General features: G+C 38.8%; 1 protein-coding gene across 2 annotated transcripts in view; it reads right to left on the minus strand.

Annotated features, from left to right (window-relative positions):
- LOC5570884 (cardioacceleratory peptide receptor) overlaps positions 1-27,566 on the minus strand; it is a 362,493-nt gene that overhangs the window by 118,543 nt on the left and 216,384 nt on the right. The window contains exons 2-4 of one of the 2 annotated variants that reach the window (XM_021855915.1): positions 17,499-17,857; positions 16,390-16,925; positions 13,047-13,136 (exon numbers count right to left, since the gene is read on the minus strand). In XM_021855915.1, the coding sequence (XP_021711607.1) occupies positions 13,047-13,136; positions 16,390-16,563 (264 nt within the window). In that variant the 5' untranslated portion in view covers positions 16,564-16,925; positions 17,499-17,857. The other variant, XM_021855916.1, reaches the window with a different exon arrangement.

Raw genomic sequence — 27,566 nt, forward strand, 5'->3', positions numbered from 1 at the left:
AAATTCGTATACCAATTCCAATAAGCAGAGGTGTTCTGTTAACTTGTTTGAAGAAGCTCAGAGGTTTTCTTCTGAAGAAATTCCTAAGATAGTATCTAAAAGTTGTTCATGGCAAATTATTTTGAAGAATCCCTGGAGAAAATTCTTAGACAGTTTCTGCCTAAGACAATGCTTGGAGATGTAACCACCAAAATTACTTATTGAATTCTTGAAAACTGTCCCGTATAATTCCTGTAGGAATTCAATTGTCAATCAAATGTATGTAAGAATCTCTGGACAAACTCTTCAAAGAGCATGAAGGCGTACCATAAACTTTTTTTTTGTGATAAATCTAAAGTTGATTTCACTTAGAATTTGCAGAGAATATCTCAGAGAAAGGGCTTTGGGAGACATCGTTGAGGGAGTTTATGAATATCAAGTGAGTTAACAGGAGCAATTTCTAAAGGAATATTTTGAGATGTATGTGCAGTCATACCTCGTTATAACGTAACCTGGATATAACGTAACCTCTTTATAACGTAACTCGATATAACGTAATGTTAACCTCGATATAACGTAACTTTTTTTTGGCTCCCAATAATTTTCACAATTTTTATTAAAAACATTGTTTATAAACTGCAATAAACATTTTTCAAGATTAAAACACCAATCAATACTAAATCAAAGCTATGCAAGCTTTTACTATCACTGAATACAGTCATAAATCGATATCGAGTGAGCTATAAGCTAATGTTAAAACCAACATTTTATCATTGCTGTATATTTGTATACATCATTCTTATTCATATTTGCTGCATTTACGCTCCCGCTGGAACCAAGCCTGCTACTCACTTGAATTTTCTATGAAAACTTTAATAATTATTAATTTAGACTTTGCATTCAAAATGATTGATCTAGCAAACTCAGATTAGATTTGTATGTCGCCAGGCTATGCTGCCATCGTCGATCCATTTAACGTATATTTGATAAACATTTTTTTCTTAAAAATGTTTCGTGAGATTTCTTCTGAAATTATTCTGAGGATGCCTCCAAAGATTCCTCCAATATTTTCTCCATGGACTCATCTTAAACTCTCGTGGTATTCATGTATGAAACTTAAACATATTCCTCAAGTAATTCCGACAGGCATATTCCAGAAATTCCATTAGTTAATTCTCCTGAATTCATGTTTGAAAATTTTCTTCAGAAATGATGCCAGGGATTCTACCAGATTTTTTTAGGTTGTTTCAGAGATTCAATATTGACTTAACGGCTTCCCGTCTTAAGTATTCCTTGAAGAGTTGAGGAATCAGAAAGAACGCATTCAATTCCACCACGAAATGGATCAAATATTCCTTACGAAATTTCTCCAGAAAATCTCGAACAACAGTTTCCGAGGTATCCAGGATCATTTAAATTCCACTATTTTGAATTTCCCCAATAGTTTTTTTTTAATATATCTCCAGTCATAATTCTTGGAATGGTTTACAAATGATTCCAAAAAAATCATACAGATATTCGTCATCATTCATTCATTCATTCATTATTTGGCTTTACATCAATTATCTTGATAAAGCCTCGCCAACAATATTTCGCCAATTCCCTCGATTCATGGCCGCTTCTCTCCATCCTCGACTGTGACCCACGCTCTCCAGGTCCTGGTGTACCTGGTCAATCCACCTAGCTCGCTGCGCCCCACGCCTTCTTGTTCCGACCGGATTCGTGGCGAACACCATCTTTACAGGGTTGTTGTCCGGCATTCTTGCAACATGCCCTGCCCAGCGTATCCTTCCAGCTTTAGCTACCTTCACGATACTGGGTTCGCCGTAGAGTTGGGCGAGCTCGTGGTTCATCCTTCGCCGCCACACGCCGTTCTCCTGCACGCCGCCGAAGATCGTCCTTAGCACTCGGCGTTCGAAAACCCCAAGAGCTTGCAAGTCCTCCTCGAGCATAGTCCACGCCTCATGCCCATAGAGGACTACCGGTCTTATGAGCGTTTTGTACATCGTGCATTTGGTGCGGGGGTGAATCTTTCTTGGCCGCAGTTTCTTCTGGAGCCCATAGTAGGCACTGTATCGTTGGTAGTTCGACTGTAGTTCGTTGTTGATGATATATTGGCTTTTCAGTCTTGACAAAATTAAAAACTGTTATTTTATTTTGTCCAACGTTTCGGTCCGTTTGGGACCTTCCTCAGGGACTCAATTGTTACACTGGACGAAAGAACTGTAACAATTGAGTCCCTGAGGAAGGTCCCAAACGGACCGAAACGTTGGACAAAATAAAATAACAGTTTTTAATTTTGTCAAGACTGAAAAGCCAATATATCATCAACATAGTAGGCACGACTTCCGCTGATGATACGCCTTCGTATTTCCCGACTAACATTGTTGTCAGCCGTCAACAAGGATCCGAGGTAGACGAACTCGTCCACCACCTCGAAGGTATCCCCGTCTATCGTAACACTGCTTCCTAGGCGGGCCCTGTCGCGCTCAGTTCCGCCAACGAGCATGTACTTTGTTTTCGACGCATTCACCATTAGCCCGACTCTTGTTGCTTCGCGTTTCAGGCGGGTGAACAAATCTGCCACCGTTTCCAATTTTCTCCCAATAATATCCATGTCGTCCGCGAAGCAAACAAATTGTCCGGATCTCGTGAAAATCGTGCCTCGACTGTTAAGTCCGGCTCTCCGCATGACACCATCAAGCGCAATATTGAACAACAGGCACGAAAGTCCGTCGCCCTGTCGTAGTCCCCGCCGAGACTCGAACGAACTGGAGTGTTCGCCCGAGATCTTCACGCAGTTTTGCACACCGTCCATCGTTGCTCTGATCAATCTTGTGAGCTTCCCGGGAAAGCTGTTCTCGTCCATGATTTTCCATAGCTCTATGCGATCGATACTATCGTATGCCGCCTTGAAATCGATGAACAAATGGTGCGTAGGGACCTGGTACTCACGGCATTTCTGGAGGATTTGCCACACGGAAAAGATCTGGTCCGTTGTCGAGCGGCCGTCGATGAAACCTGCTTGATAACTTCCCACGATCTCGTTTGCTATAGGTGATAGACGACGGAAGAGAATCTGGGATAGCACTTTATAGACGGCGTTTAGGATGGTGATTGCACGATAATTTTCACACTCCAGTTTGTCGCCCTTTTTGTAGATAGGGCATATAACGCCTTGCTTCCACTCCTCCGGTAGCTGTTCCGTTTCCCAGATTCTGACTATCAGCCGATGCAGACAAGCGGCCAACCTGTCCGGGCCCATCTTGATGAGTTCGGCTCCGATACCATCCTTGCCAGCGGCTTTGTTGTTCTTGAGCTGTTGAATGGCATCCTTAACTTCCCCCATCGTGGGAGCTGGTTGATTTCCGCTGTCCGCTGTGCTGACGTAGCCATCACCTTCGCTGTCCTGACCTTCTGTGCCTGTGTTCTCTGCGCCATTCAGGTGTTCATCGTAGTGCTGCTTCCACCTTTCGATCACCTCGCGTCCGTCCGTCAAGATGCTCCCATCCTTATCCCGGCACATCTCAGCTCGCGGCACGAAGCCTTTGCGGGATGTGTTGAGCTTCTGATAGAACTTCCGCGTTTCTTGAGAACGGTACAGCAACTCCATCTCTTGGCATTCCACCTCTTCCAGGCGGCGCTTTTTGTCCCGGAATAGGCGGGTTTGCTGTTTCCGCTTCAGTCTGTATCGTTCCACGTTTTGCCGCGTACCATGCTGCAGCATTGCAGCCCGCGCTGCATTCTTCTCCTCTAAAACCTCCTGGCACTCCTCGTCGAACCAATCGTTTCTTGAGCTCCGTTCCACATATCCGACAATGCTTTCGGCAGCGTCGTTAATGGCTGCTTTGACTGTCCTCCAGCAGTCCTCAAGAGGGGCCCTATCGAGCTCGCCCTCATCCGGCAACGCTGCCTCAAGATGCTGCGCGTACGCATTGGCGACATCCGGTTGTTTCAGCCGCTCGAGATTGTACCGGGGCGGGCGTCGGTACCGTACATTGTTGATGACGGATAGTTTTGGGCGCAGTTTCACCATCACCAGGTAGTGGTCCGAGTCGATGTTGGCGCCACGATAGGTTCTGACGTCGGTTATGTCGGAGAAGTGCCGTCCATCGATCAAAACGTGGTCGATTTGCGATTCTGTCTGCTGAGGTGATCTCCAGGTGTACCGATACGGGAGGCTGTGCTGGAAATAGGTGCTACGAATGGCCATATTCTTGGAGGCGGCAAAATCTATCAGTCGTAGACCGTTCTCGTTCGTCAGCCGGTGGGCGCTGAACTTTCCAATCGTCGGTCTGAACTCCTCCTCCTGGCCAACCTGAGCGTTCAAATCTCCTATGATGATCTTGACGTCGTGGCTTGGGCAGCGGTCGTACTCGCGTTCGAGCTGCGCGTAAAATGCGTCCTTGTCATCATCAGTGCTTCCGGAGTGTGGGCTATGCACGTTGATTATGCTGAAGTTAAAGAATCGGCCTTTGATTCTTAACTTGCACATTCGTTCATTGATCGGCCACCACCCGATTACGCGCCTTTGCATATCACCCATCACTATGAAAGCTGTTCCCAGCTCGCGTGTGTTGCCGCAGCTCTGGTAGATGGTATGATTACCTCTAAACGTTCGCACCAATGCTCCTGTCCAGCACACCTCCTGCAGCGCTACGATGTCGAAACCGCGGTTCTTCAGTACATCGGAGAGTATGCGAGTACTTCCAATGAAGTTGAGAGATTTGCAGTTCCACGTACCGAGTTTCCAATCGCTAGTCCATTTTCGTCGCTGTGGTCTTTGCCGATTGTTCCGGTCCGTATTCTCTCGTTGACGTTCCTGTGCTGATGTGTTTTTACGGTTGGCTTGCAGGGCCTGACACCAACCCCCTAGATTTCCGGAGGACCATTCCCCCTAAATGTTCGGAGGGCCATAGTGCGCAGTTTAGCTTAGAGTCCTTCTCTGGCACTCGGACGATGATCAGCCGCCCCTGACATGGGGAACAGACGCTGTTGTGAGCCGCTCCTAACGTGGAGTACAGACGCTCCAGGTTTGCAAAAGCAAACCCCCCCTTCCCTGTCAGCATACGACCAAAGTTCCCACCGGGGGTTGGTTACCCGATCTTCCCCAAGGTTACTCGTACCCCGGCCAGTACCACGAGGAGGTACGGATAGGAGTTGCTGGGCAAGAGGCTAAGGACCGCACAAAGGGGTCTATTTTATTCCTGCAGGTACGCGAGGTACCAATGGTACGCCATGCCCAGCCATTTACCGCGCCATACAGATATTCGTCCAAAACCTGAAAAATAATTTTCTTGGCATTTCTCCAGCAATTTCAATACGATTTTCTGCAGAACTTTCTCCAAATATTTATGCAAAAATCATTCTATGTACCACTTGTTTCTTTGAGGATTCTATGTGAAATGAAATACTTCATTGATTTCATCTGGAATTTCTTAAGAAAGTTCCCAATGATTCTTTTTCATTGGGTTCATCAAATAATTCTTAAATACGATAAGTCTAGAAATTTTCCTATGGATTTTTTTTTATTAGAAAAAAATAGTCAGAGATTCGTCCAAAAACTTAGCAAGTTCCTCATATCCCACAGAAAATCCTCCTAGAATACTGCCGATAATTCCACCATGTATTCGTTCAGAAATTTTTGCATGGAAAATTCCTCAAAGATAGTTCTTGTTTTTAATAGAGTTTTCTTGTAATATCTTGATGAATTCTGACAAAAAAAAACATTTTTAAAGAATTCTTAGGACTCTTATTCTAAAATTATGTCAAAAAATTACTATTTGATTTGCTTTAGGAGTTTGACCATGAGATCCTCAAAACGAAATTCTTATAGTTACGTAATTGCCTGCTAGAAATGTTCATAGATTGCTCAACATTAACTTTTTTAAAGATTTCTGAAGGATCCCATTTATGAATTCCTTTTAAAGTTTCACCGAGTGAAACTATTATTAACTTATTAGGTCTAACTTATTAGTTAGACCTTGAGTTTCAACGAAAAATCTTTTCAGCTAATCAAGGGTTATCTGACAATGAAAAATCTGATGTGAAATTAACCCGTCGATGAATCTAGTAACAAACTCTCCTCAATCTCCAGAATATCAATATTCTGAAAAGCTAGCAGATTTGAGACTTCTGTAAAGTTTTTCAGTCATATGGCGGTGGAATCTGGTTGGAGATTAATCCGATAGATGGCGCCACAGTCATCTCAACATAACTTGACATCGAGATATTGAATCATAGTAGAAGTAGGTTTTCATGGCTTCCTTACCCTTCATCTAGCCAACATACTTTTTAAGTGTCAAAAACACAATAAAATGTGCATAACTTTATTGATTCTCGATGCATTTTGTTGAAATTGGGAAACTTGGGAACAAGTGGTTCTGGATTGTCTCAGGGTACCAAAACTTGTCAAATTCAACGGATATCTCAGGCAGTGTTGCTCAGACTCATTTCCCCGAAAATAACATTTTCCTAACTACGAAGCCACGAACTACTACAACCATGCTCTATCCTCCTAAGATAGAAAAGCAGATAGTTAAGCTTGAGTACTGCACACAAAATCGATCAATTTTGATCCCAGAGAGCCACAATTCAAGTTTCGGTGAAATGAAATGAGTGAGTGAGTGAGTGCGAATCATTTCACCGAAACTTGAATTGCGGCCCACCGAGATCGAAACTGTCGGATCCCATGTGCAACACTCAAGCTCAACCACCTCCCCCTCCATCTCAGGAATACAACGCACAGTTATAACAGTTCATGGATTCACAATTCGAATTTCGGGGAAATGAGTCTGGTCAACACTGATCTCAGGACCCAGGTTGGTCTCTTTGGCAAAGTTGTTTCGCAGATCAGAAACTATCTAGCAGTAACAAACCCAATTGGGAATATATCCACACGGTGGCGCTAGTAACAAGTTTTCTTCAATCTTCAATATCTCAGAATCCTGATTAGCTAGGATCATGAGACAAAAAATATTAGAGACAAAGTTGTAAAATTACTAGCGCCGTCTAGTGCAGGGGTTCTTAATTAGGTTTTTATCGCCAGATAGCCCTTGATCTGCTGAACAACTTTACTGGGAAACCAACCATTAACCTCATCGGGTTCTTGAGATAACTGTTTAAGGCTAACTTTGGATACCTCGTGTACAAGTTATTTCCTTTATACTGACAAGGGAGAGGGGTCAAGGGGAATGCTTCACCTAAGGATTGTATGACCAACTTCTCGCATATACTTTAAAATTTAATTAAAATTACCTTATTTGTCAACACGACTAAACATCAGCATGTTCAATTGAAAGTGTGAAATTATTGGCTCAATTCAAAATAACAAACACCATTATTTGAAGATTTCTAACTTTAGATAAGCTACTGTCGCTAACGCTACATCTTGAAATGAAAAGCCTTTGATTTTAAACATAAACTTAAACTTCATCCAACATGTAAGAAAGAAATCATTTACAGCTTGTTGCAGAAAGCTATTGATATTAAAACAACTTTTTTCAGATGTGAGTTGGTGTCGAGGTATGATACAAGACATGCACTCCAAAGATTGAATTTTAATGTCTTGGTCAGGTGGAAAAGTTTATTTCAACATTTTTCATTTTCAAATCAAATCATGCAGGATTGATTTCAAAAGCGGTTTCTTTATGAAGATTGACCATTTGTGAAAAAGCAGAACTTTTGATATCACTGTGCTTATTATTTACCGTAGACAGGTTTCCGCATTGTGCTCATTTGAAAATTCCTCGAGCTTTTAAAATAGCTTTACTTCGTTTACCAAAAAAAAAACTTCAGTTTGGCGTACGACGGCTACAGTGCAACGTTCACATCATATTAAAACCCTATACATACGGGATCGCTTATCACTATCGAGTGCCATAACCTGTTCCGTTCTTGTAGCTGTAGGTATCGAGTTCTATGATTTTTTCATGGCAACGAACAATGTCTGGTAAAAAGTCACGTTTGATGTTATTTATACTCTTATCATGTAGCTTTGATCCATGCTGTGTGACGAAGCGAACCGTATAGCCTGATTGGCAACACCGCAGACTATTGCAGGCAGAAGTAACCCACCGCGCTTACGTTGAACAATCTTGTTGATTCACCAACAAAGTTGTATGGCATGAAAGTCAATAATCATAAATTTGGTATTTTATTAACTACAACGAATTGAAATTCCTCGTTTGCGTGAGCACTCTGTTGCATCTTTCGTTCATAGTGCTGGAAATACTGCAATCTTCGTGACTAGATTGACCAACGGTAGACGGTTAAATAGTGTAAGGTAAAGTTACAACACAGCTGAAATAATTCGTCTCCTTTTTTTTCTTCTTATTTAGTGCTCTTTGATTGCCATTCCTCCTGTGATATATCGCCGTAATTTATCATACTTCCAACCGTACAGCTTTCGAGTTAATTAATATCGCTGGCAAAACTCTCACTTTGACCTCGTCTGGAGCTCCATAGACGGCGTGTGACTAACCGCCAAAGACCGAACCGCAAAACCCGAAAAGTAGAATTTATGATAAGTGCTGATAGTATTATCCACCCACTGCCACACACAGAAATGGTGACAAAGGCGACATCAAAAATTGATTCACTTTCGCGACTGCCACCACTTCATCTTTTCGAACTTTCACCCTTTACAAGAACGCTCTCCCATGGAACAAACTGTCACCTGGTTAAAGTTTTGTGTTAGCCACCTGCTGTGGAAAACTACTCGCCGGCAGGTAAAAGCAACCGTGAGCCAACCGAGCCGTGGGAAAATTATCCCCATTTCTCTAGAAGTTCATTTTAGTCGGATAACAGTGACACTAATCCTATTTCCACACGTGCAGCACCACGAGCAAGACGGATTCCCCCTAAGAGATGGGGGTGGGTGGCAGTCTGAAACAGAGGGATAGTTCGCCACACACATGCTGAAATCGCACAAACGACGGACGGCGTTGGCAACAGTCGATAAAAATCACATTACGTCTAGACGGATTTAATAAATTTTGAGGAAATACGACACGATTAAGGTGCAACGACTATGCGAATTTGATGTCTTGGGAAAAGCGTTTACCATATAATGCTATGGTGGTAGTTTGTTAAAAGAGTTTCAATAGATTCCCTGTCGGGTGTGTCTGGAGGCACATTGCCCACTGGGCCAAAACCTCTAGCATTAGGGTGGGGCTTATTTCCAAAAATCTTCCGTAGTCAGAATTTACAAAGTGGAAAATGATCATCGGTCCCAAAATAACATCCTGTGAAAAAATGAGAATTTTTGGTGAAGGTTTAGAGGTGGCGCAAAGGGCGTATGTGCAGTTTTCCCATTTTAGTGAACTCTGAAAAATTTTGGTGTGCTTTTCTGCTTGTTTTGGTGATTTTAAGACCCTCAAGGGCAAAAAATCACCTCAAAATTGCGATATCTCCACTCCTTTAGATGATATTTGACGAAATATATTTTATGCATGCGATTTTTGGCCCTTGAATAGGTTACGCTGGCTGATTAATATAAACCCGAACAAGCATATGAATAGCTGGGGTGAATTCCTATGCTAGTAGAATGGAACAAAGAGCAAAGAAGAATGAGAGATAGGACAAAGAACACAGAAGAATGTAAGGTGGGGTGGGTTAAACAGGTGGGAGGGTGACTGAGGAATCTAGAAAACGCTGATTATATTTATTGACTTCATTTTTTTCATTTTTTTTTCTCGGGGATGGGATTCGATCCCAGATCCTCAGCGTGAAAGGTGTGTGTTCTAACCACTACACCAGGTCCGACCCCTTGACTTCTATTTAATATTACCTACTTCAGAAATATTTCGAGCAAATTTTCTTCAAGTAGGGGAAGAGCACCAATTTTTTAACCATCTCTAGTTTTCGACCCATGTATACGATTTTATTGGAACTTATTGCAACTTTATTGGACTTTATGGAAAAATTTCAATAACGGCTAAAATGGCCTTAATTCCATGCGAAGTTTCATCATTATTCTCCTGGTAGATATAGATAAATGCACGTCACTTTACTGCTATAGTTCAATAATCGTTTGGTTGTTTTTTTCTGAATGATGATAGCAATATATCGAAAGGGACCGTTGCAAAATTTACATCCTGGAAATTCAGCCTCACGCAGTATCTATTAAATTCATAACTTATTTATATAATTATTTATATATACATAGGACATCCTGTGAAAATTCCTTCATGTAGCTCTGTCCTAAAACATATGTTTCAGAACTGTGACGACTTAATTTTGGTTTTATTTGAGAGGTTTTCAACCTGAAGTACTTTATCTCTTGCACCCTATAGAAGTTCGTGCACTAATTTTAATTTTGACTACCGATTTTTTTTCCTTCTGCTGTTGTTTATACACATCGATTTCAAATACAGATATAGAACGATGTATTGAACTTCATCTGCATTTTCGTTTGTCCGAAGTTATGTTGAAGGTGTATTGGAACCCCAAAAGCAATTAATTGCTGAAATGGCATCATAATCCAGAAATTCCTGTGGAAATTCTAACAAGAAGTGTTATTGCTGGAAAGCAAAAATCGTTTATGGATTTACCTAATAAGGATATATCGTGTGGGATCAAAATCCGAACACCTAAGAAATGAATCTAAACCCTTCCACTTCATATAAAACTCCTTTTATTTGTATGAAGTGTACGGATTTTGAATCTGTATGGATTTGGGCCCCTCTGTAATTTCTTTCAGATTATAAAAGCAATTGCTGGAGTTACATCAAACGGACATTCGAAAATACAAATTTAGTGTTAAACTTGCATATTTTCACGGTTCCGTAGTTAATTCTAATATAATATCATCAGTTACACCTTCCCTTGTTTAACTCACCCCACCTTACATTCTTTTGTGTCCTTTGTTCTTTCTCTCGTTCTTCTTTGCTCTTTGTTCCATTCTACTTGCATAGGAATCCTCCCCAGCTATTAATATGCTTATTCGGGTTCATAGTAATCAGTCAGCGTAACCTATACAAGGGCCAAAAATCGCATGTACAAAATATATTTCGTCAAATATCATCTAAAGGAGTAGAGATATCGCAATTTTGAGGTGATTTTTTGCCCTTAAGGGTCTTAAAATCACCAAAACAAGCTAAAAAGCATACCAAAATTTTTCAGAGTTCACTAAAATGGGAAAACTGCACATACGCCCTTTGCGCCACCTCTAAACCTTCACCAAAAATTCTCATTTTTTCACAGGATGTTATTTTGGGACCGATGATCATTTTCCACTTTGTAAATCCTGACTACGAAAGATTTTTGGAAATAAGCCCCACCCTACTCTAGCATTTTTAGAGTGCGTTTTTCCGGGTTGGTGTCAAAGGAGACTTATCTTGGATTTATTTGTTCTTTAAAGTTGATGATAAAAGTTAGTTGAAAATTTCGCCGCATAGGTGACGCTGCGATGCAAACTTTTTTTTATTTCGCGTCCAAGTTTTAAAACGTGTAAAAATACGTAATCATAGAAATTTTGACTGTGGTTTAACAATTTAAGCATCTGTAACCTACTAGCGTTCTATGTAGGGGGAGATCCCCCAGTGCCGGACAGCACCCAATACCAGACAAAGTCGAAACATTGAGAAATCATGGTCCAATGGTGTATTAGTAGAAAAGAAAGGTATTATGTAGACTAATGTTTGCGTAGAATAACACATCCTTGAAATATGCAAGCCTTTTTAAAAAAGTATAAAAGTTTGAAAATCTTTAAAAAATTGACGTATTCTCTTAATTTTGAGCCTATTTTGTAAATATTTTGAATATGCAAAAATACTTTGGATCACGCAAGCTTGATCGAACATAATCCTAATTTGATAGTATGAATGTATTTTGTACCATAATTGAACTAAATATGGACAAATTACAATTTTCGTTAAGCAGCTCCTGTCCCTTAGTTTCGGACAGCATGATTTGTTATATGATATCTTTGTAATTATTGCGTCATTTTAAGACACAAATACTTTCATTTTTCATGGGTTCCGTCGATCATGGTATCAAACATGCAATAAAATTAAGAAGAATGAACATTCAGAACAACATCGAAAAATGTGCTATTTTTCATCATATATGGAAAGGTTTTTGATATGCATCTTGTAAACTAAGAAAAACTCAAATCATTCTTGTAAATGTTGCAAATGCATTGGATTGGAAATTATAAAGTATTCCTCTAGTGTACATATTCAATGATGTTCAAATTTGCAGAATTCGAGGCATTTCCAGATCGTGTCCGGTATTGGGTGCCACCTTTCAAAATCGATCAATTTGGTACTAAAATACATCATCAAAATAAATTGTCAAAATTCATATTTATATTTTCAAATTTATTTTTGTACACTATAAAAATGATAATATTTATCATAAATGGGTAACACGAGCCCATAAAATCAATAGTTTTCGAATTATGAATTTAGTGGCTTAAGTGTCCGGTACTGGGGGATCCCCCCTATCATTCACGTACCCGTACTATCTCAAACACCAACAAGAAAGTCATCTTCTCTTAGAAGTGGATTCTATATGTTTTAGGGCACTGTTCAACGATAATTCCACCACCATCGATAGACAAACTTTTTATTAAAGGGGTAAAGTTCTAATGAAATTAATAAATTTTATGAAACGAATTCCAAAACTCAATTTACTTCATTAAAAACAAATAGGAAAAAACTTCTTCTGGCTGCACATCAACCACTTGAAGAGCCCTTTCACATTTCTACTGACATTGCTTCCTGTTTGCAGGCCAGTAAACTGGTTTCCGTTACTTCAAAAGTGGGCACTGCATTCAGCGGATAGAACCAGGTAATTAAAATTTCAAGAGGATGAAACTGCAAATCAGATATGCACGGATGGGTAATTCAATGAAAATAAAATCTCGGGTTATTCCCCTTTCTTGTGCTATTTAGTAAATGATGGCTTGAGCTTCTGTCATTCACCAGAAAGCAGAAGGCAAATAAAAAAAATCCCAAAACCACGAACCATTTCCAAACGGTCCGGCACAGTCATTCTAGGGCAATAGAATTATACACCGTAGCTGGAATACATAATTGAATCAGAAGCCCTTGGTTACTTACCTCGTAAAAGTAGAAGCTATCAATCACTTGCTCGGTGCTGTTGAGAGTCGTGTCGTTTGTCCTCAGGGCACTTTCATCCATGCTGGACAGCTGTAATGGAACGGAAATTCGTAATGATGAATAATGTGACGAATGTAACGGGGTCCATTCAGATAGGGAATTGATGGACGAGCATTTTCTAGATTATTCTCTCGCTTGCAGACTAACGGGCGCATTAGGTTTATAGGATTTGGGAACAGAAATAATATGTATGGCATAATTTAATCTCAAAGAAACACAACTAGCAAAAGATTCAAAATTTCAATTCAATTAAAACTTCAATCATAACTAAGGAGCAATTACACTCACGGCTGCCTTCAGCATCATCTCGCTTCTTCTATATTTGTGAAGCAATTTTTTTTTCCTATAAACCGTGTTCTTATCGCATAATACGAATGCTTCTGGGTACTACAGCTGTGTTTGAAATGGTGGTTACATATTAAAATATTGCATGCATCGGAATGAACTACTATATGTTTTTAAAAATGCTTATGAATTAACCCAAGCCTAGTGACGTTTTCTTACATTTTGCACCGAGAATTACGATTTTCGCAGTGATGTCTACCACATCATCTTAACTTCTAGGTCACAGTAGCTCATGGAAAACTTCAAATCTACTAAGTAAAACTTTAATTACTCTTGTGAATGTTGCAAATGTATTTAATTGACAATGAAATACTATTTCTGGAGTAAAAACATTCAATGATATTTGGGTCCAGAATTTGGGACCACCTTTTACGATTGGTCAATTTGGTACTAAAATGCGTCATCGAAATGTACTGGAAAAATTCATAATAATTTTTAAAAATTTATGTTTCTACGCCACAAAAATTTTATTACTTCTCACAAATGGTTGGTGCCCATAAAACTCCATAAAACCAATAGTTTTCTTAATTATGAATTTAGCGGCTTAGGTGTCCGATAGTGAGGGATTATAAAGTTGTTCTTTCGTGTTAAACCCAACCAAATGTTTATTTGTTTATTTGTTTATTTGTTTATTATTGTAACTCATCGGACTTATTAGTCTAAATGATAATAAAAGGAGCAATTAAGATAACTAACAATACATTATCATTAACATTCCAAAAGTGAGAATCACACTAGTCGTAATCGCATAATACGGTTGACAAAACGTTTAGCAGGTTCACCGAACTCATATTCCTCTTCCACAATTGAAAAGGTCCTTAACATTGCAGAAAAAGGCTCGTTGTAACCGAAAGTGGTGCGATGAAATCGATGTTGGATCACAGCTGTGTTGCGAGTCCATCTGGAGGCGCGAAAATCGATTCGGGATAGCAACCCTGGAGTGTTCAGTTCGTTACTGATAATTTTAGCTGCAGTGGAAATCTGTGCAATATTACGCCGACGTTCCAACGTGTCCAGATTGAGTAATTGGCACCTATCTGGATAGGGAGGTAGGTTTACAGGGTCACGCCATGGTAAACTTCTCAGCGCAAACCGTATGAACCGTTTTTGAACCCTCTCAATTCTCAAGTTCCAAGTGAGTTGGTGAGGAGTCCAAACAACCGAGGCAGTCTCTAAAATTGGGCGGACAAGGGCACAATACAATGACTTAAGACAGTAGGGATCCGTAAAGTTTTGCGCAATTTTAGAAATAAACCCAAGCTGGCGATTTGCCTTGGCAATGATTTCCGTCATGTGGGGTATGAAGGTCAGCTTAGTGTCCAATTGAACACCAAGGTCGCATACTTGATCTAATCTGTTCAGTAGTATATCATCGATTTTGTAGTCAAAGATGATAGGGCGTTCAATTCGATGGAAAGTCATTGCAGAGCATTTTGTGATGCTTATCGTCAGTCGATTTCTTCGGCACCAATTTACAAATCGATCTAAGAGGGCTTGCAAGTGATGACAATCCTCAATTGTTCGAACTGAGACGTAGATTTTTGCATCATCCGCAAATATGGATTTACAATTTGGTCCAAGGAGCAACGCAGCATCATTAATATACAGAGAGAATAGTAAGGGACCTAGATTACTTCCCTGTGGCACACCCGACTTATTAGTAAACGCATTTGAAAGCTCATTACCGAACTGCACACGCAGCGTTCTTCCAACCAGATACGAGCGCAGCCAACAAACTAGCCTTTCGGAGGCACCTAATTTCAGGAGTTTGCGAAGAAGTATCTCATGGTCAATTCGATCGAATGCGGCTTTCAGATCTGTGTAGATAACATCAACTTGTGCCTTGCTCTCCATTTGGTTCGCACAGATGGTTGTGAACTCAAGTAGATTAGTCGTTACCGATCTCCCGGGCATGAAACCGTGCTGATCTGTTGAAATGTAGTTCATCGTTTGGTTACTCAGGAAATTTCCAACAATAATCTCGAACAGTTTGGATCCTGCAGACAAGCTCGTAATTCCTTGATAATTCCTAACGTCGTGACGATCACCTTTCTTGTGTACTGGAAACATAAAAGATTGTTTCCAAATTCCTGGGAACACTCGCTGATCAAATGACTTGTTGAAAATCCGGCACAGTGGCTGGGCAATGGCATCGCAGCATCGTACGTAGACAATGGCAGGAATTTTGTCCGGTCCAGGAGTAAACGAGTTTTTCAGCTTTTCAGTTGCAGAGATTACCATCTCAGGAGTAACCCTGAATGAATCCAGGTCGACGATGTTCATTGGAACAGCAGAAATTGAAGCGCCAACCTCATCTTCCGTTAAAGGACAATCAGCAAAAACGGATGAAAAGTGTGTGGCAAACAACTCACAAGCAGAGGCATTCGTATTTGCGTTGGAGTGGTCAAGATACACGTTGGAGGGTATGCTAGGATTTTTCCTTTTCGAATTAACGAACTTCCAGAACTCTCTTGGATTGCTTCGTAAACTAAACTGGATGCGTTGCACATATGAGCGATAAAGAGTCGAGTTAAGCTTGCGATAGGCTTGGCTAGCGATATTGAAATTTCGTTTGTTGGCATAGTTGCGATTGCAACGCAGTTTCCGTTGACATGAGTTCTTTTTACGACGTAAATCGCGCAGTAACGGAGTGCTCCACGCAGGTGAGACAGGCTTGCGTTTTGAGGGAACATTCGTATCTAACCATTCAGTTATTACGTTGCAAAAAACAGTTGTCATATCGTCGATTTCCAAATTATTCAGCCGAGAATCCCAGTCAAATCCTTCGAGAAATGAATGCTATTAAATGTAATATAAATTTACACGTTATAATATTTGAATTATAGTTAAAAAAAATTGGAGCTGAATTTCTATTCCACTAAAGGCACTATGATCAGATTTGCGAAAATTTATGTCAGATATTTTGGCTTCCACTTACTTGCACATCATTCGACCCGTATTCGGTACTGTTGAGCTCCAGCTGTTCCGTCCCGAGCCGCATTTCGCCAGTCGTAGTGGTAAATGGGTTTCCCAGCAGTTCATCGCCCTTGAGTCCCGTGCCCAAGGACGCCTCCACATCACTTATCACCAGGTTTTCCTTAACTAGATACATTTTCTGTGTCTTTCGTTTATTCAGTGCACAATCCTTGTCGAGATTTTTTTTTTCTCTTTTTCTCGTTTTGTTGGCAATGGTTTCCGATTCGCTGGCACACTTTCATTCACTTTCCTTCGCTCCCGATGTTCAGGCTATCAGTGCCACTGAATGTCTCAATATGACAACGGCGGAAGCAGTAAAAGCATTTCCATTTAGGACGTCATCTTCTATCTTAATATTTTCATCATCTTCATCAAGGATGGTGGCGTCGGAGGCTGAGGGTGGTTCAATGTAGCCATCAGCAGTAGCAGCAGGACACCAATTGGTGCAGGTCCCGCATTGGGGTCTAGATTGTTTAACGGGGAAAATACTATCGTTCCCTGGGAAAAGGATAACCATCACTAATTTATTCGAGAACAGCCAATAACATAATTCGAAACAAGCAATTTTTGAAAATGAATTAGCAAAACTAATACAGAAGAGGGAATTCGAAAAAATCGCGAAAAATCAATTAAAGTCGAAAATATGCATATACCTAAAGCTTTATTTGCTGAAAAAAAGGAATCGCTAGAGAAACTTCTCGCTGATTCCTTGCAGAAATTTTTTAAAGCGACTCCTGTTTGAATTGACATTTATTTTCAAGTTCGTACTGTGATGAGAAAAAAGTGATTTCTTGATCGATTCCTTGCAGGAATTTCCTATGAAATTGGATTTCCTGCTTTTCAGCACTTGTGTTTGTCTAACTTGGCTAGTCTTGCTGGATAAATGTATGACTCGTGATGAAACGATGATCTTCATTTTACAATTAGTTGCTTTGCACTGGTTTAGTAACCTTTTTATTACTTAATTTGTTCAAATTTTTGCTTATTTCTAATTATTTTATTGGCTTATTTTCGATAGAACAAAGAGTGATTCCCTTCTTTAAATGCTTGTTGATCTGCCTGCCAACTCACTTGAAGGACCGTGGGCCGTTGGATGCTGCTGGTAGCAACAGATTTTCCTAGAGCTCCAACGGCAACAACCACCGCAATGATGACAGCGGAACAGTATCTGATGTGGTCGTAAAAATATGACGGACCGTACCATACTGCTTCGGTGGGGACCCGCCGCCGCCGCCAAGAGGGTAGTATAAGCGTCCTTCCACGGGTTGCTGAGCTTTACGGTCACACGCTATGGTATTTTCTGATTCAGGGTTATGAGTTTTTTCCTGTTGCAAATTTTCACGCGCACTGATTTTTCATTAGCTGATTGATAATATTGATAATATTGATTCCGTTGTGGTCGTATCATATGCAGTCAGAATTGATGGAAACTGGAAAAGAAAAATTAAGAGCTGTATTAGATTTTGTATTCTGAATTGTTGTTCATTCATATTTTTGCATTGTTTTCAATTGCTTATAAGATTCATATTTTCAGTCAAATTTAGCCCTTGAAATTTTGAAACAGATGTATCCGTAAATAATGTTTTAATCGTTCTAATTCTTTCAAATCAAACGGAAACCCTTTCCGCCAAAGGAAACTTTTATTCCACCTCTTCATCTACCGAAAATCCTACCGAAAAACCATCAGATAATGTACCTACTTCAAGAAATATGACTCCCTGTAATTTTAATTTTCTAACTAAACAATTAAATCCAATGATTGATGCAATCTTCAAAACCACCACTATGGCTGAAGCAGTCCAAGTTTGTGTAAAATTTACTAGCATCGGATTACGTTTCTCAAATGGTTTCAAATAATTTTATGATTATTCAAATTGGAATGCTCGTTCTTTGAATGGTAAAGAGGACGGGCTGTTTTATTTTTAAAAAGCTAACAGCACAAATATAGCAGTTATTACTAAAACTTTTTTAAAACCTGGATCCAAATTAAAAAGAGAATCAAACCTTTTGTGTTTATCGTAATGATAGACGTATTTTTTTTTGTTTTTAACAAGGAGTAAATCTGCAAACAGACGCCTGAGAAGGTAACTAAGGCAGTGTGAGGATGCCGCACCAACGACGACCCTCTAAAACCAGCCCGTGCATTTTTCTCGAGCAATTCTTGTTGAATTGCTCAAGTGGTTTATAGTGCAGTGACATCACCATTGGCCTCAGACCCTTAACTCCCCGGAACCACCTTATAGTATTTCTTCGTGGAGGGGCCAATGCATATAGACGACACATGTAGCAGAAGTAGCCTAGGCAAACTGCTTTTCTTAGCCAATTAAACAATTTTACAAGGGACCAGCCTCGGCAGGGCTAATCCTCTGCAGCAAACTTTTAGTCGGCGCGCCATAGGCGCTGCAATTCTAACATAATCTGATTGACGGCCGTAGTTACTGCATTCCAGCAGTTGGCATAAGCACACATTCTCTCTATTAGATTGTCGGGAGACGTGTCCCCCCCGCATGTAGCGAGCTGGTGATCTCTCACAACAATGAAACGGGGGCAATCGAACACGACATGTTCCGCTGTTTCCTCCAAACCAGCACAATTGGGGCATGCAGGAGATTCTAAGTGCCAGAAACTATGCAGGTACTGCCTACAGCAACTATGTCCTGACAGAAACTGCGTCAGGTGGAAGTTCACTTCCCCATGGTTTCTTCCATACCAATCTGACACATTTGGTATTAGCTGATGGGTCCATCTACCCTTAGTGGAGTTATCCCATTCCTGCTATTAATTTCTGAGCGTTACTTCTTTACACGCGTTGCGAACACCTATGGTACTTCTTTGGTTGAAGCTTTGAACATCTTCCTTGATGATGATTCCAGTGGACGTCATCCCGGCTATGATGCACAAGGCCTCTTTAGATACAATTCGGTATGCACTTGCTACTCTTAAGCACATTGTCCTGTACGTGCTCTCCAACCGCTTAAGGTTTCTGCTCGTTCTAAGCGCTTTTGACCAGATTGTTTCTCCACACCTTAGTATGGATAGCGCCACGCTTGTTAGGAGCTTGCGTTTGCTGGCATTTACAGCAGAGCTGTTATACATTATTCTCGAAAGCGCCGCTATAGCCGTTGATGCCATTTTACAGGCATATTCAACGTGGCTAGCGAAGCTGAGCATGTCATCGATCATTACCCCAAGATGCCAAAGGGATCACTTTGACTCTATCGTTGCTCGGACTTGCGGTTGTTGACCACCACCACCTCAGTCTTGTGACGACCCAAGTAACAATGATAGCTAAATAACAGCTTATTCAGCTAAAATGCGGTTTATCCAGCCTCTTTTCAGCTGAATAAACTGCTGTCAACTCTACTTCCTCCATCGATTCACCACTAGGGCGATATCGTCGGCGAAGTCAACAATCTTAACACCCATCGGAAGGGGCAGCCTCAGTACGTCATCGTACATCGCATTCCATAACAGCGGGCCCAGGATTGAACCTTGAGGTACTCTCGCAATAATTCGAACGCTTTTCTGCCCCTCCTCTGTGTCATACAGAAGAATCCTATCATCAAAATAGCTTTCTAGAAGCTTAAACAACTGCACCGGAACCTTGAGGCGGTGAAGTGCGTGGGCAATCGCTTCCCAACTTGCGCTGTTTAACGCATTCTTCACATCTAGAGTGACAACCGCGCAATAACGATTGCCGTTACTTTTTAGCTCAATTGCCACCTCAGCTGTCTGAACGACCGACTAAATACCGTTTTGATTCATATTACGGACTCAGGGATATATAACCCAGCATAGAGCATACAAAATAAATCATTCTGTATGATTCCTTAGCGCTATCGAGCGTCGGAAGCCCTTTACTTTCGAACGGTGGGTGAAGAATACGCTTCCGCAACTTCAATAATTTTAAATAAATCAAAATGTGTGGCCTTTTCATGATTCTTATTCCGGACGCTTCCTCACTTTTGCCTCATATTCCGGACACTTTGAATCGAATTCCGGACAGCTAATGATAATCATTAATGGAACAGTCAAATCATTAATCGAAATCGTTAAACCACCAAAAAGACATCTAAAGTAGTTGGGCATTATAATTTTCTAAAGATACTTATGGAAAAAGTTTACTAAAACGAGCCTTGAAATTGAGAACTTTTGAACAGCGAAAATTGAAACATTTCGCGTGAAATGTTTCCCATACAAAGTAGAGTGTCCGGAATTTGAAGCTGTCCGTAATATGAATCAAAACGGTAGCGTCCAGAGTAGATTTACCTTTTCTGAATTCAAACTGGTTGTTGGACAGGCCGTCTACACCTTCCGTGTATGGTACTATCCTGTTGAAGATCAACCTCTCCAACAACTTGCCTGTCGTATCTAGTAGACAGTTAGGTCTATACGCCGACGGCTAATAACCTGGTGGTTTCCCCGCCTTTGGTAGTAGCATCTGTCGCTTCCATGCATCAGGGAAGATTCCTTGATCTATACAACGTTGCATCGTGGTTCTGAATATATCCGGATCTGCATTCACTGTCACTTTCAAGGTCACATTCGGGATATCTTCGGGTCCCGGTGCCTTGTTTGACGCGAATGATTTTACGAGTTCTGCCGGCTCTTCGTTCGTCTCTTCTCTCCTTCATCTGCCGCATACGGCGCTGAAGGCCATGGGATTGTGGGATGATGCGGGAAGAGTAGATCGATTATCGATCGGAGCAACTAGGGCGCCTTTTCTTGGGACGCTACGACACTTTTAGTCTTAGCCATTTCCACTCTGTAGGCGTCACCTCACAGACTCGAATTGGCACTCTGGCATAGTGTATCATAGCATGTCGATTTTCGACTCTTGATTTCCTTTTTGAGAGCTAACTTTGCCTCTCTGAATGCTACACTGCGTTCTTCTCTTTGTGCTTCTGTGCATGCGCGTTGGATTCTTCGTCTAGTCCGAAGGCAGACTGCTCGAAGATTTGCAATTGATTCGCACCACCAGTACACCGGCAGCCTCTTCTCTCTGGAAGGGGATTTTTTCGGAATGGAAGCATTACATGCTCGTAATATTACAGCAACTAGCTTTTCATCGTTTCCAGATCCAGAGTGTTCACACCTCAGGGCTTCAATGAATACTTCGCCATCGAAACGCGCTGATTTCCTACCTCGGGCTTGGATCGAGTTACATGATCAACGTTATGGCTGGCTAAAAAAATAATCAAAATTTACAGCTTCGTCTTGAGGGATAGAAATTTGTTTATAATTTACTGAGATTGCAGCATTCATTTTTAAAATTTCGTCATGCTATTACTCCTCGAGAATTCCGAAATTCTTTGGCATCGAAATAAAAATATGCATTTTCTCGAAGATTGTACACTAAACTATAGAAGAAAAATCCACAGAGGCAAGTAATCTGCAAAAATATTAGTAGTCAGCCATTCCATGAAAAACCAATCCAGTAGGTTACCGAATTCCGTGAAAATTTGCTACAGTGAAACCTCCATAAGTCGATGTTCCATGACTTGATATCGACTCATGCAACCCTACTTAAAACAAAATTAAATTTCATGGTTACTACTATAGTCCCCTCAAACAGCTTTCCAAAGAATTTGTTTCCACAACTCGATATCGCCATGAGTCGATGGTCCCTTCAGATATCGACTCATGGAGGTTTGACTGTATTTTATTCCTTATCCGAAATAAGGATACACATGTTTTTGGATTTTTTGATTAGGGTAACCATTCCGCTTGACTGATTTTCAATTTTCTTAGCCGAAATGAAAGCTAAAGATTTTAACTTTTCAAGAAAAATATAAAATTTCACAAAAATTGTTTTTTTACATGAAAAAAATCAAAAGTTTTTGTTTTTTTTCGTGTTTTGAAGGTCTTGGGACCAAAGAAGATATTGCTGTTCTCATTTTTTTTTAAATTCAGAAAATTTCACGTTTAATGTAAAATTTTCAGCGATGTAAGTTTTTTTAGTTTTCTAGATATTTTTTTTTTTTGAAAATAAGAAATCAGTCATTTTTTAATCGGCACACTCTGTAAGTCCCATATCATAACTTTTGAACAGCTCAACCGATTTCCTTTTTTATGGAATGAAAGCTTAAGATTTCAACATTTCAGGAAATATAAAACTCTGAAACAAAAATTTATTTACATGAAAAAATATAAAAGCTTCTAGTTTTTTAGGCTTTTTTATGTTTTTTTGGGTATTATTTCGGTTCTGGGACCAAAAGGATAATACTATTCTCATTTTTTCAAAAACCTTCAGAAAATTTTACGTATACCCTCAAATTTTCAGCGATGAATGGTTTTTAGCTTTGGAGATATCTTTTTTTGAAATTTATAAATCAAAACTAGTTGAACATTGTAAATTTTCATGAATTGCTGTGAAAAGTGTTTATTATTATTTGGAACATTTTTTCTGCAAATTTCGAAACATTTTTAGTGAAATCATTCTTATGCATAGTAGATTATCTAGAATTTGAAGCCGTCCGAGATTCGAATCTTAACGGTTTTCATGTTTTGATCAAGAGATTTTTTAAACTGATCCAGTACTTTGTTCAGACAATTTTTTTCTTGTGTTATTCAAAGTAGATTTTCTTGATTACCTTCAAAATTTACATATAAATTTTACCATAATTTGCTGCAGAAACTTATTCAAGAAATAATGCAGCGATTTTCCTAGGATTTCTTAAAATCATTTGAAGATATTTAGAATCCATAAAGTTTCACTTTAGGAATTCTTGTGAATTGTTCTGGGAGATCTTGGGAAAGTTCATGTAGAAATCTCTGATTGAATGATGAATTTTCTGGAAATATACAAGTTTCCATCAGTGTTTAAGACTACTTTAAACAATTATGGCCAAAGTGGATCCCTATTTCGCCATACGTGATAATTTGAATGTCTCAACATTTTGAAAAGTTTTTTTGTGTTTATGCAGTAAGATATAGGATATATCTTGATGTTAAAACATTCAAAAAGATTAAAAATGTGAAAGCTATCCGAATTCCGCATATGGCCAAATAGGGAACCACTATGTCCAAAACTAGTACACTTTCCCTATATAACAAAAAAAAAATATATTTTAAATGAATTTAAAAGATTTGAAAGATTTAGCACTGGTGCTAAATACAATACAACATCTTTGAAAGTTCATTTTAGAAAACCTAAAATGAACTTTCAAATTTTAGGTTTTATAAAATGAACATTCAAAGATGTTCTCATAGGTATCTTCGGACTAACGTTCAAATTTATTCTAGGAAACATTTCGAAATAATATCCTAAGAAAGAATCTAATGAGACATACATTTAGTATATATACATATATTTAGTAAATATCCTGTGGATATCATAAAGCAATGGTCGGGCTCCATATAAAGGAGCGGCCAAAACTACCAAAACACTTTTTTGAGATTTTTATGGTTTTTATCATTTTAAAATATACCTCATGTATTATATTATAATGATTCTTAATTGAAATTGTATTAACATTTAAAGTTCTTTGACTTTTATAACGTCAAAATGGCTGAAGTCAAAGAAATGAAAAATTTAACAATAAAATTAAGTACAAAATTCATATTTAAGGAATGCAATATTTTCCCAAAGTTACGCACCATCTGAAAGCTTATGGTTCAACACTTTTATCGAGCATGAGGATGGAAAAAAATATTTGGTTGAAGTTTTAATACTGTTCAATATTACACTTTAGTAATTTTGATGATTTTGAACATGAAAAACAACTCTTGTCGCGTCATGTCGCCGCGATTTCGAATATTGCACTTTAAAATACATCCTTAGATCTTACAAAAAACGTTTAAATTTTTTGCAGAAATTTGCTGATTTGCAAGTTAGAGCTATTTGAATAATTCAATATTTTCATACATTTTGACGATATTTTTCATACAAAGTTTATATAAAATATATTTAACCACTCCTCATACATATTTTGATCAAACTCGTTTAAATACAAACAAAAGTTGTGCTTTCAGCTTAATTTGATAGCATTTCTAATTAAAAAAACTTTTTTTTAAGTTACGTAATACAGGTCGGACTCGATTATCCGGAGACTCGATTATCCGGGGACTCGATTATCCGGGATTCGATTATCCGGAATTTTAGACTCGATTATCCGGAATTTGATTTTTGATGTTCTTGTTTTTCAATTTTTATGCATAAATCTGAGAAAATTTGGTATTGCCATATACAATATGAATGATTTTGCAGTTAAGAACGTGTTTAAGAAGAGGGGGTTTGAAAAAGTATTTTTTGTGCATGCTGATCAAAAATTTGTTTTTCTTGTAAAGGCCCGTACTGTTCCTAGCAAAAAATTCTGGCTACACCACCGCATCATATAAATAAAATAACGAAAAGAGATAATATTTTAGTTCTTTTATCAAAGATTTCAATATTTTTCTTAGTGATTCGATTATCCGGAAAATTCGATTATCCGGAGTGAAAAAAAAATCGACACTTCGGATAATCGAGTCCGACCTGTATGTGAATAACCCCTTCTGAAACAATAAAAACGCCAAATAACATATTCAGATTACATATTTCATCGATTAATGCAATAAAATTAGTTTTGGCCAAACTTCGTTTTTTTTTCGAGGGTGGTCAGAAATTGCAACAAATTCTGTGCAGACAAAGTGAACCAAGTGTCAAAAATCAATGAAGTGACTGATTATTGCATTTTTTGAGTCGATATCAGAGTCCGAACTTTGATAGTTCCATGGTGTCTGTATGGAATATCCTGGATTCCGCTCATTGGACCAGTATATTTTGGCCGGCACTGAAGATTTACACTTGGTCCGCTTTGACTGAACGCATGTTTGAATATTTCTGGTCTTGAATACCCTGACCCTGCAAAAACTGCAATTTTCAAGTAATCGTAATGCCATTAATTTTGGGATTGAAGATATGGATTATTGAAAAATTTGCGATTCTGATGTTGATAATCTGTTTATCTTAGAGATATGCAATCAGTTTGACCATGCAAGCAATAAATGATTGTTATTTTCCTAGAAATCGTTCAGTCAGAGTGGCCCAAGTGCGCATAATCCATCAAAGAATCGTTCTTTTTGAGGTTTGGATTATATTTTTGCATGATTAGCACTTCACATTATATTGATTGTAGAAAAGTCAAAGATGTGTAGAAATATTGAACCAAAATTTGAACGAGTAAAAAATTACAAAGTGTTAGTCTTTAACCCCATTTTTCTCAAAATATTTCAAAATTTTGAAAATAATATTTCTCATTTGGACCTTGACTCTAAGCTCTTTTGGAAATTATCTAAAATTGTGAAAAAAAAACTCAGAAGCCAATACTAGTGAAAGAGGAAAACAAATATTACTAACTAATTGCAAAAATGGTCAAGACCTTGCTATAATTTTAATTTAGGAGTAACTAGTCTAATAGAAAATCAAGTTAATCAGGCTTTCTAAAACATTTCCAATCAAGAGAACGTTTTCGAAAACTGCTGGCCGACTGATTTGGAAGAGATGCGGTGTAAAAGAACTCCAGGTCTGAAAGACTTCCTGTAAGAGCTGGTGTTCCTCATGGCAGCATTTTGGGACCAATATTATTCATTATTTTCACATCTGACTTACCTGAGTTACCTCAGGGATGTCAAAAATCCTTGTTTGCGAATGACACAGGCCTCTCCGCCAAAGACCGAAGCCTGCGTGTCATCTGTAGTAGATTGAAAAAAAAAAGTTTGGATATTTTTTCTTCGTATTTGCAAAAATAGAAGATTTCTCCAAATGTTTCCAAAACTCAACTATTAATATTCCCACATAAACCAAAAGCTCTTTATTTGAAACCTTCAAGTAGACATGTTGTTACGATGAGAGGGGTGCCAATAAATTGGTCAGATGAAGTAAAGTACAGTATGGCCCATAAAAAAATGCGAAAATTGCTTGAACATAAATTTAGCATCCAAAAGCGTTATTTTCATTGTTTATGTGAGTGAATTTAATTTAAGATTACTGTTCTTTATTCTAACATAATTATGCTATTTGAATAATTTTTGTCATGTTTTTCTTACCGTCCTAAATAATTATATAAAGCAAAGAAATTTAAAGGTTTCGTCCACTCAAAGTTAAAAACAGCGTCTGATTGTCGTACACTCTGGTGATAAACTTTCCACCTTCAAAAATCACACTTTATCGTTGAAAATATTAGTTTGTTTAGTATCAGAGGATGGAACAGTTCTTAAAGAACGTGTTTTTCATGGTCACAATGATTTTTTTTTGCCAGGGCCATAGTTTTGAGGGCATTTGCGTCTAATGGGATTTATATGCCTTTATTTTTTGTTTGAGTTTTTTAAAAATTAAATACGGAAGTCTATAACAGTTTTTTGAGGAAGAAATTTGATACTTCGGTTAGAGACAGCTTATACCAATACAAGCTCATAGGTTATGAGCAAAACAGAGCCGTTTATCACACTTATATGAAGGTTCAACCACCGCTCTCCAAAATAAGCCGTTTTTTTTTCGAAAATATGTTTAAGTCTCCAATAATCCAGGTATGAACCCATTCTATCATTTGATATGGGCAAATGCTGGAGACAAGGTCTGTGAAGAATCTCACCCCATCGTTGATGTTTTTTGAAGCTTTCATCACAAAGATATTGAGCTCGATGACCGCATAACAAAATTTGAAGATATGCTTCATCTCTAGTGTGATGAAAGAACAGATTAAAATCATGTCCATAGCGAAAAACTGAGTCTTAACAAATTAAACAATACAAGTGATGAACATCATTAAGGTCTCGTTCAATTTTTTCTTATAAAACAGCCATGAAACATGATTTCACGATCTTCGAATTTTTATGGACCATACTGTATCTAGGGTTCATGCTAGATAAAAAATAACTTTCAAAAAACACATTGCGGGCTGCCAAATGTAACAGATAAATGAAATCTCTGTATCCAGTTATTAACAGAAAATCGGGACTTTGTCTTAACAACAAGCTTCTGATCTCAAAACCATGTTTTCAGGCCAACCATGCTATATGCTGTATCAATATGGACTAACTTTGTTATACCAGTAACAGGGATTGAATCCTGAGAAAATTGAGAGAATCTCTCACGTATCGCTCTCTGTAACTATCATAACATGCAGCACATTTTGAGAGGCTGTTTATTGTATACTG

Source organism: Aedes aegypti, chromosome 3 (assembly GCF_002204515.2).
Source record: "Aedes aegypti strain LVP_AGWG chromosome 3, AaegL5.0 Primary Assembly, whole genome shotgun sequence".
Taxonomy (NCBI): domain Eukaryota; kingdom Metazoa; phylum Arthropoda; class Insecta; order Diptera; family Culicidae; genus Aedes; species Aedes aegypti.